General features: G+C 52.5%; 1 protein-coding gene across 3 annotated transcripts; it reads left to right on the top strand.

Moving 5' to 3' along the window:
• Window positions 1-5,797: 5,797 nt before the first annotated feature.
• On the top strand, window positions 5,798-15,215 carry LOC116435821 (perilipin-3-like). 3 transcript variants are annotated; one of them, XM_032092415.1, is made up of 8 exons: window positions 5,798-5,878; window positions 9,867-9,943; window positions 10,407-10,602; window positions 11,192-11,274; window positions 11,555-12,770; window positions 13,193-13,392; window positions 13,566-13,694; window positions 13,777-15,215. In XM_032092415.1, the coding sequence occupies exons 2-8, from the start codon at window positions 9,884-9,886 to the stop codon at window positions 14,335-14,337; spliced, it is 2,445 nt and encodes an 814-aa protein (XP_031948306.1). In that variant the 5' UTR covers window positions 5,798-5,878; window positions 9,867-9,883; the 3' UTR covers window positions 14,338-15,215. The 3 variants fall into 3 exon arrangements, with proteins under 3 accessions (XP_031948306.1, XP_031948305.1, XP_031948307.1); XM_032092414.1 differs by having other exon boundaries at window positions 13,774-15,215; XM_032092416.1 differs by lacking the exons at window positions 5,798-5,878; window positions 10,407-10,602 and having other exon boundaries at window positions 9,876-9,943; window positions 13,774-15,215.
• The last annotated feature ends 228 nt before the right edge of the window (window positions 15,216-15,443 follow it).

Raw genomic sequence — 15,443 nt, 5'->3', positions numbered from 1 at the left:
CGCGCCAGGCAGCGCCTCTCCGTGTTCCACTCCCTTCCTAGGATCCGCCATGGACCCCACTGATAAGGCACGGATCACAGGCTGGAAGCCAGCGGCCTGGATTAGCTCAGAGCCAAAGGTCTGGGGCGTGTCGGGGCACACAGGCCACGGCTCTGACCCGCGGCCTGCAGCAGCCAGGCTTCATTTCCTCCCAGGGCCGAAGGCTCTGCCTTCACAGAAAGTCATTTCTTGCCTTTGTAGATGCGCTGGAGAATTAACGTTAACCTACCACAGCACTTCCTGCCGCCCGAGAGGGTTCTCGGATGTTACAGACCTGGCAGGGAGGAATTCCTTCCCGATATCCCATCCAGCCCTGCCCTCTGGCAGTGGGAAGCCATTCCCTGTGTCTTTGTCCCTCCATCCCCTGTCCCCAGTCCCTCTCCAGCTCTCCTGGAGCCCCTTTAGGCCCTGCAAGGGGCTCTCAGGTCTCCCCAGAGCCTTCTCCAGGTGAACACCCTCAGCTCTCCCAGCCTGGCTCCAGAGCAGAGGGGCTCCAGCCCTGCAGCAGCTCCGGGGCCTCCTCTGGACTGGCTCCAGCAGCTCCACGTCCTTCTGACATTGGAATTCCCAGGGCTGGAGGCAGCTCTGCAGGTGGGGCTCACCAGAGACCCCCATTAGGGTCCCATCTCATGCCCCTTTAAGAACCACACACATCTCCGTGCATGTCATTCCCACAGGTCCTTCTCCCTGCACAATTCCCATCATAGCAGGTGAACACGGTTACTGTAACACACCGACTGTTCACAGAAAAGGCTCTGGCCAGTTCTGAGGAAGAAAATGTCCCTGGAACCATCAGGGGCAGAAAAGAAGCAGCCCCCACTTTCTATAGAAACTTTGACTCATGCAGTGAATCCCCAGGCTGCAAACACCGAACGTCATCCTACACACTCTGCAGCTGGACCCCAAAATCACTTAAAATAAGGTTCAATTCTAGATCATTCTAGTAGTGGAACATTGATTTCATTAGAGGTTAAATTACTTATGCCTAAAGTTCCCTCTTCTAAAACAAGAACACTACTCAGAACTCAGTGTCAGTGAGATAAAGACCTGGGAGCATCAGGTGTCCACAGACTGACAGAAAAAAGAACGTTGGTGGTAACTGCAGTGATGAGTTTTATTTTCCTCCCTTTTGGACTGTTTCAGGCACTTCTTTTCTTTGGAGTTCCAGCTCTGATTGAAAACACTGTTCTCCCATCTGGGAAGTGCCCCATGCTGGGAGGGAACAATGTGGATTCTGCCAGCAGGGAGACCCAGCTCAGCCTGGGGAAACTCAGAGCATTGTTGAATTCCCTGCAGAGATGCTGTTGGCAAGACAAAGTTCTAACAGTCTCCCAGCCCACGGGAACATTGGTCAAAGTGGAGTTTTGGCACAATGTCTTATGAGAAATGAAAGCCCAGGCAGGTACATAAGAACTGATTAAAAGCTGATTAAAACAAATCTTGGATGATGAAGAAGAATTACAATAATAGTAATGGTAATGATGACAATAATAGTAATGAAAAGGAGAGAAAGAGGAGTAAAAACCCAAGAGAAACCAGAGCTGCCCCACACAGTTGTTCACCACCCCCTGACCCAGCTCGTCCCACAGCAGCGAGAGACAGGTCCCAACCCCCCCAGTTTCTGTACTGGGCAGGATGTTCCGTGGAATGGAATATCCCTCTGGCCAGTCCAGGTCAGTTCTCCTGGCCATGCTCCCACCCAACTCCTTGTGCTCCTGCTCGTTGGCAGAGCCTGGGAAACTGGTAAGTCCTTGATTTGGAGAAAGCACAACTCAGCCACAGCTACAACATCAGTTGTTATCAACATTATTCCCATGCTAAATCCAAAACACAGCACTGGGCCGGCTACTGGGAAGAAAATTAACTCTATCCCAGCCAAAACCGGGACACAGGCACTGACATTTATGCTTTTATGTGCATAAATACATATTCCTTGCATAGCTGTTCCCAAGGACGGGTGATGATTCAGTCCTGTCACACGCAGCACAGCGAGAAACCTGCCCCCAGGTGAGGCAGTGTAGGGGTGTTCCAGCCCCCACGTGCTCTGGGATGATCCAGAGTCATGCTGCACCTGGGAAGTCACCAGATTCCATGTTCCCCGCCCTCCATGCAAAGCTCTGTGTGATGGAAGCTGAACAAGCAGCAGTTTACCAGGTAAAGCTGGCCAAACCCCAGGGCTGGGGGGTGCAAAGGAGCCCTGTGGTTCTGGGGAGGCAGGACTTGGGGTCTCAGCCACAGCCTGGGATGGAGGGGACACATTTAGCAGGCCCAGGTGACATCCCCACTCCCATCTACCAAAACCTACCAGCATTACATTACCCCACCTCACCTCTACCTCAGGCAAGAGAGCAGCAGCAGAGGGAGGAGCAGCCGGGCATGTAAAAAACCATCCTGCAGCCTGAAAAAGCAGCAGAAAGGTGAACTGGAATATTGGGAGAGCAGCCAGGAACCATCAGGCTGTTCCCTGCTGTGAGGGCAAAGTGGCTGGAACGGGAGCAGGAACCTGCCAGCACCTGTCCCTCTGGGAGGTGGCGTGAGCTGCTGGAAGGGGAGCAGGAGCAGGGAACCTGCTGGAGAGTCCTGCTGGGCTGATGCAGTGGGAGGGCAGCAGAGACCTGCAGCATGTCCTGACCCAGGAGAGCGCTCTGAAGACCTGGAGGCACCAGGAAGGTTGGTGGGCTTTGCACAGCAGTGAATGAGGATGACCCAAACCCGTCCCCACCGTGGGCTCCTGGCAGCTCAGCCCTGCAGACTGCCCAAGGGCTGTGCTCCGCTTACCGAGGAACAGAACCAAAGCACGTCATACCCCAGCCCTGAATCATCATTCTCATCACTTCTCGTGCCTGTGGCTGCCCCAGGGAAGGTGACCATGGGGAAGGTGACAATGGCATGGTGGCAGGTTACTCATGGAGTCAGTGCCCTGGGAGAGCAGCGACATGATTTCCGCTGCAGCAGATAAACATTTGCAGTGGGCAACTCCAGTGTCACATGCGGCCTCTGGGCCCCAAAGGGACAACGCTGAGCTGTGACACACCACAGAGCAGGGAAAGGAATGGCCCCCAACACTGGGGCCTGACTCTCCAAATCCTCCACACACCTGCAGGTTTTGCACTCGACAGAAACCAGGACGGGACAAGTGAGGTGCTCGAGGCTGGAGAGGCCTCGTCCCCAGGCAGAGCCAGGCGGCAGCTGGAGGACAGCAGGGAAGCAGCAGCAGGGCTGCAGGGACAGGGGCTCCTGGCTCCCACAGGTGCAGTATGTGGGGTTCACACCTGAGGGATCCTGCCCCGGGTCTGGATGCTGCAGCTTTGCAGGGCTGCAGTTCCTGCCCGAGCACAGGGCTCCCGTGCTCCAACCAGCACAGCTCCTCTCCCTTCCACAAACGTGTTTCTCCACTTCCTCCTACGCCCTTCCCACGCCCACCAAACTCTTAGTTACGATTTTATCTCGGATTTAAATCTGTGTCTTTCATACAGCACTAAGGGTCACAGAAATGATTGTGCAAACCTTTGCTCTGACACTGGAATCCCCCAAATCCAGTGTCCCGAGCCTGCAGGCAGTTCTGCCACCCAGCAGGAGCAATGAGCACTGGTATTTTACCCGATTATCAAAGCCACATATTAGATATTAAACACTGCCTGGTTAATTATAATTACTGGTTATCACCTGCCACTTCTGCTCACATTCCCCTGTCCTCCACCACAGCCACATGAAGGTGTATCATGCAGGCAGTGCTGTTTCACCCACTTAGGGCATGAAATAGAACCTGTCCCATGAGACTTTCACCATCCCACCACAACTGACCCACTGGGGCACTTCACACCCATGAACCACCTGGCAGCTGGATCACTGACATGCTACCTGAGGATGTAGCACTGGCCATGTCAGGCCAACACTCCAAAATCACAGGACCCATTTCTTGATTCCCTGTTCCTGTAGAAAACCCTACATTTCATCAAGTCTTCACAGGACAGACAAGAACAACTTTTATTTCCCTTACAAACATCACAGTTGTTAAAAGCCACTGGCTTCAGTTTTAGTACAAGATATCAAACACTTCAGAACTGCATCAAAAACTTCCAAACTGGGCAGGTTTAGATACGAGATTAGGAGGGAATCCTTCCCTGTGAGGGTGGGCAGGCCCTGGCACAGGGTGCCCAGAGCAGCTGGGGCTGCCCCTGGATCCCTGGCAGTGCCCAAGGCCAGGCTGGACATTGGGGCTGGGAGCAGCCTGGCACAGTGGGAGGTGTCCCTGCCCATGGCAGGGGTGGCACTGGGTGGGATTTAAGGTCCTTCCCACCCAGACCATTCTGGGGTCCTTTGATTCTATGACAGGTTCCCAGGTGATGACAGAAAAATGAAGTTTATGTCACACTGAAAAATGCACAAGGACTGTTTCCAGCAGTGCAGGGGATCAAACAAGAGGCAAAAGCCACAATCTGTAGCTGGAGAGGCTCAGAGTGGACATTGGGACATTAATGCAATACCCAGATCCAGTGGATCCAACAGCCAGAAAGGCTGTGTGAGATCTCCATCCCTGGGAGGTTTCAAGTCTCAGCCAGATCCCAGCTCTCCAGGAGTACCTGAGCTCCAGAGGCCTTTCCAGCCAACACTCCCAGCTAAGTCAGCCTCAGGATGGGGATTCCTTCCAACCCCAAAGATGAGGAGTGACAATTGTCCACATTTTTGTCAGCTTAACAACACATTTTTCAAAAACCATTGGCACCCCCCTGCCTGAATGGCAATACAGAAACAGAGCCAAGGTCTCCTGCATCTAGTACCCCAAAACAAGGTGACTCAATCACTTTAATAGCATTAGAAGACTCCAGATAATTTTTACCTGTGCCTCAGTTTCCTCCCCCGCTGATCTTGAAAACAGACAACAGGAAGCTTAATTGATGTTTTCAAACCAGTTTTTGAGAGCTGAAGATGAAAAGGCACAAATGGAAAAGAAAAGCATTAACTAGAGTTTTCAGTATTTGTTATAGCTGTTAAAGAGCCCTGAGCTCCCTGGAGTCCTGCATTGCTGGGGCCTCTGCAAGGATAAAAATATAAATCAACTCCTACCCTGAAATCCCAGCAAACAGGAGAAGCAGAAGGTTTCACCATCAGGTGTTTGTTTGCTGAGGGCAGGCACGGGCTGAGGTGGGAGCAGGTCTGACTCCTCGGGGAGGCACAGCAGTCCTGGTGTGGGGAGGGGGAGCTTTGCCAAAAAAACATCAGGATGATGATGATGTTTCACACCACAAACTCCACGTCCTGCTTCCCTGGGACTTCCTAATAATATCTGTGACGCCCTGCAAGGAGCAGCGCAAGGGCAGCCTCTGTCCCCTCAGCTGGGGGACAAACAGGGGCTCAGCTCCTGTCCCAGCACCTCTTCCCAAGCAGCTCCAGTGCTTGACTTCCACGAGCAGCTCTTTGCCCCCGTGTTTGCAGGAACAGCTCCCGGGATGCACAGGGGGGATTGCTGGGGTGTCTGCAGGGCCAGGGGTTGGACCGACGATCCCTGCGGGCCCCTCCCAACTCAGGGGATTCCATGACCCCAAGGCCAAAGCACCGGGGAATGGACACCCTCTGGAGATCCCCAGGGACACCCCGCCAGGTCCTTCCCTCCTGGGGGGGACAAACAGCAGCTCCCAACACCCACCAGGGCCCCGAGGGGACCCTCACCTGCGGCCCCACCCCGCTGCCCTCCGCCCCTCCCGCTCCCGGTTGGCCAGGCCGGCCCCGCAGCGCCCGGGTTCCACCAACCCCGCAGCTGCCAATCGGCCCCGGGGTATTTAACCGGGACAACGCCCCGCGCTCCCCGTCTCGCCGGTGCCGGGCGCGGAGCAGGCAGGTAAGGCTGGGCTGCCGGGGAGGGCAAGGTGAGGGAGCTGGGGGGGGTCTGTGACTTGTCTGGGGGCTTGGGGTGACTCCCCAGGGTTCCCCCCTGCTCTCCTGGGGGCTCCTTGCAGCCCTCGCCAGGGCAGAGGTTGGGATGGACCCGGCTCCATCCCACAGCCCTTGGCTGCAGGAGTTGTGGCTCAGAGGTCCCCGCTGTGGGAGCTGTGTGCCACGGGGTGAGCAGGAGCTGGGTGCTGTGTCCTTGCTTTCTCTGTGCTTGGGCGGGGGGCGTCTTTGCTTTCTGAGGCCAAAGGTGACATTTTCTGGTGTCGTGGTGTGTCTGCCTTGGGTAACAGCTGAGAGGCTTGGAATGAGGTGATCTTTAGGGTCCTTTCCAACCCAAACCACTGTGGGATTCAAATCCTTCCCTAAAGGCTGTTTCCTAGCTTTGAGGTGAGTCCTTGGTAACTCCATGGCTCTCTGATCTGTGATTGAACAGTCTGGGGTTTAAAAGCTCTTTTTTGCTTCTTGTCTGCTGAGGATCCCGACTGGGGGGGTCCACAGGAGGTGAGTCCCCCCAGTCACCTTCATGTGCACAGCCCAGTGCTGTGTGTGGATGGTGGGGACACCCCGGGTGCGCCAGGCACAGGTGATGCAGGTGACATCCTGGGCACAGGTGATGCAGGTGACCAGCCGGGCATTCCCTTCCTGTGACAGCGCTGCCAGCCCTGCCTGGGGCTGTTTCTCATGATCCTTTGGTGGAGACATGAGAACTGAGTGACAAGGGACCTCTAGCTCAGGAGCACCCTGTCCCTGCAGGGCCCTGCCAGCTCCTGGAGGGAGCTTTGGCCAACTGGATTAGCATTTCTCAAGACTAACAAGGCTTTAAATGTGGTCATGACTACCTGGAGCTCAGCATGGCTGGGAAGGATTTCAATTTCTGAAGCTGGTTCTGCTGAAAATTCCGGATGGAAATGTGTTGAGCTGCTTGCTCTGCAAGTTACAGCTTCTAGCTGAAACCAAGAGCTCTGTACTCATAGAAAGATTGGTAAATGGGATGTACTGAGAAGCTGTTCTAGTTAAACCTTCCTCTCCTCTTTCCTAAGATACCTCTGTTCCAAGCAGTTACTGACCATGGGGCGGCCACTGGTTGTGGTGTTTAATTTCTGCTGGAAGCGTGTGGGGGAAGCCCTGCATCCATCCACAAGCGTGGCTTTGATCCTTGAGGTTTTCTAGTGCTGCTGGTTTATCCAGAAAGGTGAGACAAGCACCTCTGCCAGCCCTCCTCAAACTACTGTCCTAAGGTCAAAGCTGGGAATCATTTGATCTTCCTCCTAAAACTAATTCTGTCCTCAGAGCATTTGCAGCCCATTCCCCACAGACATCCTGTGACACAGTTCTGCATTTTTGGGAACCGGGTATCAGTGGCAAATCTCGACAAGAATGTAAATAGGTGCTTTAACTACAATTGAATTCCTCTGCCCTGATTAGCCCTCCCTGCTCACATCTAAAGCACTAAATTTAGCTTTGTTCTCCTCAATGGTCATTAAGGAATTGCCAGTTAAGCTACTGAACCAGCCATGCTGGCTGTGGCTCAGTCTGCCTCCCAAGGTAAAAGCCCTTTGGAAGGGGGAGAAGCTTCCTGAACACGAAGAACCTACAGGACCACACACCAGCACCCTGTTCTCATGGAGCTGAGCTGCTTTCCACAGGGAAACCTTCCAACCAAGGGGAGTTAAAGAACCAGCTTGTGTGAACTGGTCACTGCCAGTGACAGAAATCAGGGAGGAGCAGGGAAGTTCCTTGCTCTTCTGCCAGGCCAGTGTGGGATGGGGCAGGGAAAAGGGAGCAGCTGGGTGGGTTTGGTGCCACGGTCCTGCTGTTTGGTGCCAGCCCTTGTTCTTCCACTGACTCCAACTGGGCAATGATCAGGAGTTCAGCTCCTGATCCCAGAAAATCTCCTGACCCTGATGCTAGAAAAGAGCACTGAAGTTTCATCATTCTGAAACCACCTGTTTCAAGAGCTTTCTCAGCAGTGACCTAATATTTGGATGTAGCAATGGTGTGAAATCATCTGATTATCACTTTCATACAATGCAAACCACAACCAAAACAAAGTGGTGCTGTTTCTGTTCCTCTGCCCACTGGAACTTCCACTCCCAACAATCCTGGCTTGGCTGTGGCTTCTCCAAAGCATTCGGAACTACCTGCCCCAGAGTTGCCAAGCACTGGGCTTTCCTGCATCTCTGAAGTAAAACAAAGGCTGCTCAGCACTTTTGCAGGGAAAGAGAAAATAAAACCATGCTGTGGAGATTTGCCCACACTGCAAATCCTGGCGTTGCAACATGTGGATTTCTCCCACACAGCGGAGAACAAACCTTGCTCCAACATGACTGTGCTGAAGGGTTGTCCCTGGCACAGCTGCATCCATTATTAGCATGGGATCCCTGTCCTTCAGAGGCTGATTCTAACCTTACACCTGTTTTTACATCAGCCAAGGAGTTACTCCTGAATTATGCTAACAAGAATCCTCCCCTCTTCCTTTTGCTGCAGTGTCTCTGTGCTGGCCCTGACACCAAGGCCACCACAGTGTCAAACTCCACAGCTTGAGCTTTTTCCACCTGTCCAGAAGTAAAATAACTGAGCAGAGGGGTTGTTTGTGATGGTGTTGAAAGAGCTGTGCTTTGCCCCGAAGTCAGCCCTGCTTGGCTCCAAAGCAATGACAAACCTGCCCTAAGGCAGAGCAAGAGGGACAGGCACTGACAGCAAACCCTGTGGACTTTGGGACTTGGATTTTATATTCAGCCTTGCTTTGTTTGGAGCAGGTTTTTACAACTTCTTCCAGCCTGGTGAGGATCCATTGGTGTTTTTGCTGTGCAGATAAACTGGGGAGGGCTCCCAGAGGAGTGCTGGCTCCCAGCTTCTCACTGGAGAGGCTGGAGGAGGTGACAGCTTGTGTGACAGCTTTTGCTATAGGCACATAGCACTCAGCATCCCTGCCCTGCTCAAATCTCACTGAATTCTCACTAATTCAGTGGTTAATGCAGCAATATTCGGTGTTTTACCAAGTTACCTCTTGGTAACCAGTCCAGGGCTCACAAATGCTGGTTTCACTACTTTTCCCCATCTCTCTGTTCCTGTTTCTCAGCAAAATAAAAACTTTGCACGAGGCAAAGAACACAAGAAACGAGACAATGGGCTCTGCCACAACTCAGATGGCAAGGTTTTTTTGGGGAGAGTCTGCCAGTGAGCCTGGAGCAGTGTGTGGCTTAGAAATCCACTTTGGGAGGAATTTTGGTTTGAGGGTTTTCCATTGGAAAATGTCATGGCAAATCTAAGAATAGCAACTAACTGGCACAGGAGAGAAAAGCAGACTCTGTCCTGAAGAACAAATGTGCTGAAATCTCTGCTGTGCCTGACTAAGGCTCAGAGTAATCCTGGATTTATCACCAATACTGGAGTGTCCAGATACCGCCCGAGATCTACGCTGGGGGAGCCAACACACATTCAAAATATTGCAACATTTTATGCTTCTTCAATCCCATTATGTCATGAGAATGTCTCTGAGCCTTGGTTTCACAGGAAGTGAGATTTCCTGCCTTGCTGGTCAGTAGGATGAGAAGGCAAGTCTCCAGGTAGCCATAGAGTGCTGCAGCTGGGAAACCTGGCTCATCCTCCAGGGAAAACTCCACAGGACTTTCATGTCCTTCCCAAACTGGTTTTATTGTTATATTTTCTCTCCCTTGTCCAGCTGAGGAGGGGAGCGATGGAGTGGTTTTGGTGGGTACCTGGTGTCCAGCCAAAGTCATCCCACCCCACAGAGAAAACACAAGACAGATAAAATAGTTCCCACCTATTTCTAGCCTGAACCTTCCCTGGAGCAGCTGAATGATGGATCCCAGCTTTGCTGCCCTCTGCTTTTCCCCTTTTTTGGCAGGATTTTATTTCTTTGGAGGAAATGAAGCTGTGCTCATGCTGTGATACTCTTGTTTTTCTTCCAGCTGCAGCTGAATTCAGCATGGCCTCAGGAAAGACCCCAACCCCAGACCTGCTGAAGGCTGAGGAGCAGCAGACAGTGGTAGGTGCCAGGGCAACACAGAGCAGTTAAATCATCTGCTGATGTGTGCTGATAAACCTCTGCCAGCACCCCAAAACCAGGCTGGGGGACAGAAAGATTAGCCCAATGAAGCTGTGGCCAAATCAAAACCCCCTCAGTACAGAAGGTAATTGTTTCGCTCAAGAGACCATGTTAGGGCTGGTCAAGCGATGCCAGTAGTTCTGAAACATGAGCTGTTACAGGTCCTACTTCCACATCTGGTTTGGTGCTGAAACCAGTGTGACTCAGAATTCAGGAGCCCAGAGGTCAAATTTTTTAATCCTGGCTTGTTCATTTGGTGGTGGCCTTTGGATGAGTCTCCTCAACTCTGAGTTTAAGAAGGCTGAGGAGATGGATTTGGTGGGACATTTCTGGAAAGACACACGGCTGTGTTCACCCACCAGCTCAGGCTGGGCTCTAATGTCTCTGTTTCTCCTGGGTTTAGAGTGCTGTCAATCGAGTCACCAGCCTGCCCTTGCTCAATTCTGCCTTCAACCTGGTCTCCTCTGCCTACAACCACACCAAGGAGTCCCACCCCTGCCTCAGCGGTGTCTGCAGTGTGGCTGAGACCGTGGCTGCCGTGGCCGTGGGCAGCGTGGTCGGAGGGGCACAGCCCATCCTGAGCCAGCTCGAGCCACAGAGTAAGTGCAGGGCTGGAGGGACCCCTGGGACAGAGGGACAGGCGGGGAGGGAGGTTCCTGTGCCTGTAGGGTGATCCCACCTCCCACAGCACCTTCTGCTCTAGCCCTGAGCCTCCCACTTGGCAGCTCCCAACACTGAACTTCTGGGGAATTAAACTGTTTCCAGGAGAAACAGAGTTTGATTTCTTTAGGTTACTAAGTAATAACTCCCTGCTTGCTCTCTCTCACTCCGAATTCTGACAATCCCAACTGGTAGTAGCAGTGTCAGTCTGGGATAGAGCTCAGCCTGGTTATCCCAACACTTTTCAACCCTTTAAACCCATTGCCCTACCCACCAAGGGCAGGTGCTACACTGCAGTTGGATTAAAGTCTACAGTTAGAAAGCTGGGAAGGCAAAATGGAGACTATTTGAACCTGCCAAATTTAGGGTTTGTTCACTTTTAACAAGAAACCCACACACATCCCACCCCAGAATGGTGATTTAATTTTTGGGGGCTTGTTTTCATGAGTGTGTCCTGAACTGGCCATTGTAGGGTCAAAAACCCATCCCCACATGGAAGAATAAACTGGTACCTGTTGTCTCTTCCAGTTGCCCTTGTGAATGAATATGCCTGTAAAGGTCTGGATCAGCTGGAGGAGAACTTGCCCTTCCTGCAGCAGCCAGCAGATAAGGTAAGGAAAGGCTTTTCCTGGGGAAGCCATGGCTTGATGGAACTGTTATGGGTACAGAAGAATATGGGGAAATAAATAAAGCTCAGCAGCAGGGAAAGCTGGAGAGGTGCCCTCAGCATGTGGGAGTGAACACATCCATGTCAATATAGGTGTGCTCACTTCCCCAGCCCTCCCCCAGACTGCAAGCACAACTAACCCAAGTGGAAAAGCTTTCTCAGGGAGGGAAAACATATTTTTGGGAAAAAAAAAAAAAATCTTTCTCTGCCTCTCCCTTGTGCAGGTAATCTCAGACACCAAACAGCTGGTGTCCACCAAGGTCACATCTGCCATGGACGCCGCCTGTGAGGCCAGGGAAGCAATGGCTGATAAAGTCACTGAAGCTGTGGACCTCACTAAAAATGTTGTTGGGGACAGTGTCAAGCTGACCAGGTCTGTGGTCACCTCCACTGTCAGCAGTGCTGTGGAGGCTGCCCAGGGTGCCAAGGAGCTGGTGACCAACAAGGTGACAGAGGCCGTGGATGTCACCAAGCACATGGTGGAGGACAGTGTTGACAGGACCAAGTCTGCTGTTGCCTCTACGATTGTCAGTGCTGTGGAGGCTGCTCAAGGGGCCAAGGAGCTGGTGACCAACAAGGTGACAGAGGCTGTGGACCTCAGTAAGCACCTTGTGGAGGACAGCGTTGACAGGACCAAGTCTGCTGTGACTTCCACCATCACTGCAGCTGTAGGGGCTGCCCAGGGGGCCAAGGACCTGGTGGCCAACAAGGTGACAGATGCTGTGGACAAGGTCACCAAAGCTGTGGATGTCACCAAGCACATGGTGGAGGACAGTGTTGACCTGACCAAGTCTGCAGTTGCTTCCACGATTGTCAATGCTGTGGAGGCTGCCCAGGGGGCCAAGGAGCTGGTGACAGACAAGGTGACCAAGGCAGTGGACCTCAGTAAGCACATCGTAGAAGACAGTGTTGACCTGACCAAGTCTGCAGTTGCTTCTACAATTGTCAATGCTGTGGAGGCTGCCCAGGGGGCCAAGGAGCTGGTGGCCAACAAGGTGACAGAGGCCGTGGATGTCACCAAGCACATGGTGGAGGACAGTGTTGACCGGACCAAGTCTGCTGTTGCTTCCACCATCACTGCAGCTGTGGGGGCTGCCCAGGGGGCCAAGGACCTGGTGGCCAACAAGGTGACCGAAGCAGTGGACCTGACCAAAGGGGCTGTTCAAGACAGCGTTGAGAAGACCAAATCTGTGGTCACCTCTACGGTCAGTACAGCTCTGGATGCTGCCTACGGCACCATCACCAGCAAGATCAACACAGCCCTGGAGCAGGGCAGGGAGGCTCTCCAGGAGGGTGTGGAGATGACCAACTCGGTGGTGACCAACAGCATAAGCAAAGCCAAGGCAGTGAGCCAGGCAGTGGCTGGAGGTGTGGAATCTGTCCTGGGAATGTCAGAAGATCTGGTGGATCATTACCTCCCGATGACTGAGGAGGAACTAGGTAAGAAAATACTTACCTGGCGCTTGTAGAGGCAAATTCGTTCCCGTGTGAGCAGAGAGCACCTGACCCAGCAAGATTCAGCTTCTACAGCAGACAGGTAGCTCTGAATTTGTCACCAAGTTGGCTGGCTGTCAACACCAAATTGCCACATGGTATGGAACAGAGTTCAAGCATTTGCTGGTTGGTCCTTGCCCATCAGCCTCAAAGTAAAACACGTGGGTTCATGCTTCAACCTCTCCATCAAGTCTGCTTATGTGAAGATCGAGCAGGGACTAACCTGCATTTAACACCTGAGCAACTGCAAACCTCCTGCTTTCACAGCAAGCTTCAGCCTCCATGTTTTCCAATGGGTGATCCGACCTCTTCCACCCCTCCCAGCTGGCAGTGGAGCCCAGCTGCAGCTCTGTTCTTGTTTCCTCCAGGTAAACTGGCCACCACGGTGCAGGGGTTTGGCGTGGCCTCCGTGGAGGAGCAGAAGCGGCAGCGGAGTTACTTTGTGCGCCTGGGCTCCCTGTCGGGCAGGGTCCGGCACCGAGCCTACCAGCACTCCCTGGCCAAGCTGCAGGGCATCAGGCACCGCACCCAGGACACCCTCTCACGACTGCAGCTGGCAATAAAACTGGTACCAACATGCTTTGCCCTTCTTCCTCCTGTCTGTAGCCTTTCCTGCCCTGCTATCCAGCTGGAAGCTCTTCCTCCGTCCCACACTAGCTCCACGTCACCTTGGATCCTTCCCTGGAGGGGAAGCACTTGTGTGCTTGCAATACAACCTTTTCCTCTCATTTTTCCCATCAGATTGAATCTGTGAAACAGGATGTTGGCCAGAAGCTACTGGAGGGGCAGGAGAAGCTCCATCAGCTGTGGGTGGACTGGAGCCTGACCCAGCCCAAAGGAAACCAAGTCAGAACTGCCTGCCAGCCAGAGGTATCCGCGGAAGGTGCATCTGAGCAGGCCCCGAGTGGCTGGGCCCCCTGAGCCCGTAACTGAGCTGTGTTTCTCCCAGCAGGTGGAATCGCGCACTCTGGCGATGCTGCGGATCATCACCCAGCAGCTCCAGCCCGCCTACGAGAGCCTCCGACGCAGCGTCCACGGCCTCCCCAGCAACATCCAGGAAGCTGTGTGTCAGGCCACTCGACACATCCACAAGCTCCACAGCTCTTTTTCCAGGGCCGTATCCTTTCGGGACCTCTCCAGAACTACCCTGGCCCAGAGCCAGGACCGTGTGGCAGAAGCCCGAAGGTCCCTCGATGTCCTCTTTGAGTATGTCACTCTCAACACCCCTCTGAACTGGATTGTGGGGCCCTTCAGGGCCATAGCTAAGGTGGCACAGGACAGCAAAAAGCACAAGAAGAAAGAGATGAGGACTGATAGAAAATTGCCCACGTTGGAAAAGGCTCCACCATCACAGGAGGTGACAAAGGCACCTCAAGCACCAAAGGGAACCAACAGGATCTCAGAAAAATGGTGTGAAGTGCTAGAGAAGCTGGAGGAGAAGGCAGAGAAGGACACACAGGTGGCCCTGGCTAAAAAGGAAATAAAAACCAGTGCACCAGAGGAAAATCTCTGATAAATCCCAGCTCTTTTGGCCAAGGCTCCTTGACTAGAACAGCACTGATCTTTTAATTGTGCACCCACTTGTGCCACAAGTACCTCTGCTCTCTGAATTTACAGTCAGATGTAGTTGTAAAGAGATCTGATAAGCAAGGTGGGGATATTCTGAATTTTGATTTACTGTTTTTAAATCACACTGCTGTGCTGAAAGGGGAGATGGGACCTGCACTTCAGCTTTTTAACTCAGCCCAGCTGTAGTTGTGAGTGGCTAATTCTTGCTGAAACAAGTTGTGGGAGAGAAGAAGTGATCTCAACTTACTTTTAATGCTGAATTTTTTAATTTGCCCAAGCCGTGGAATCTTGAGAAGATGCTGTGCTTGACCTTTGATACCATCTCCTGCCTTCTCCATGTTTAAAAATACAAGTTCCAGACACAACTTCCATTGTGCCTGTTGTGCTTCCAGGGCTCGGCCCTGCAGCACATCTGGCACAGCTCGGGGCAAGGAGCTGCTTCTCAAGAAAAGATTTCTCTTTGTGGATCAGCCAAACATTTTTTCCTTCATGGAGAAACACTCAACAGGGTGGAGTTTTCTTTAATCATCTTTCCTAGTTCTGTGAATGACTTCAGGGATTGTGTGTGCATACCTTCATGTGTGAAACACTTCACAGCCATTAAATCAGGCAGCTTTTCCCAGGAGTTACTCTGCCATGGGATTAGGAAATCCTGTTATTAAAATAGGGGGTATTTTAATCCAGGTGCTGGTTCTTTCCCAGAAAACACTACTTTGTAATAATTTCTAATGTCACTTATTTTGGTAACTTCTGTCCTGGTATTGTCCCTGTGCCAGGGCTGGTGAGCAGACATTGGAATAAAGTGTGACCTGCGTTTAAAGATGTGTGGGTTTGTGTGTATCTAAAGCTGCCGGGTTGTGTTCCCTCACCTGAGCTGTGATGAAGCCTTGCCTTTACCAAATCTTGTCCCTGGCCAGCTCGTCTGTTCCCTGCTCTTGCTGGAGGGGAAAACTAAAATATGTTTAGGAGGTGCCATGTTTTCCTAAGCAGAAAAATGCCTTAATTATTTTGTTCCCCTAACTTCTGCCTGTGCTCCTGCGGCTCAGATAC

This window comes from Corvus moneduloides, chromosome 28 (genome assembly GCF_009650955.1).
Source record: "Corvus moneduloides isolate bCorMon1 chromosome 28, bCorMon1.pri, whole genome shotgun sequence".
Taxonomy (NCBI): domain Eukaryota; kingdom Metazoa; phylum Chordata; class Aves; order Passeriformes; family Corvidae; genus Corvus; species Corvus moneduloides.
This window is presented reverse-complemented; position numbering and strand designations above follow the sequence as displayed.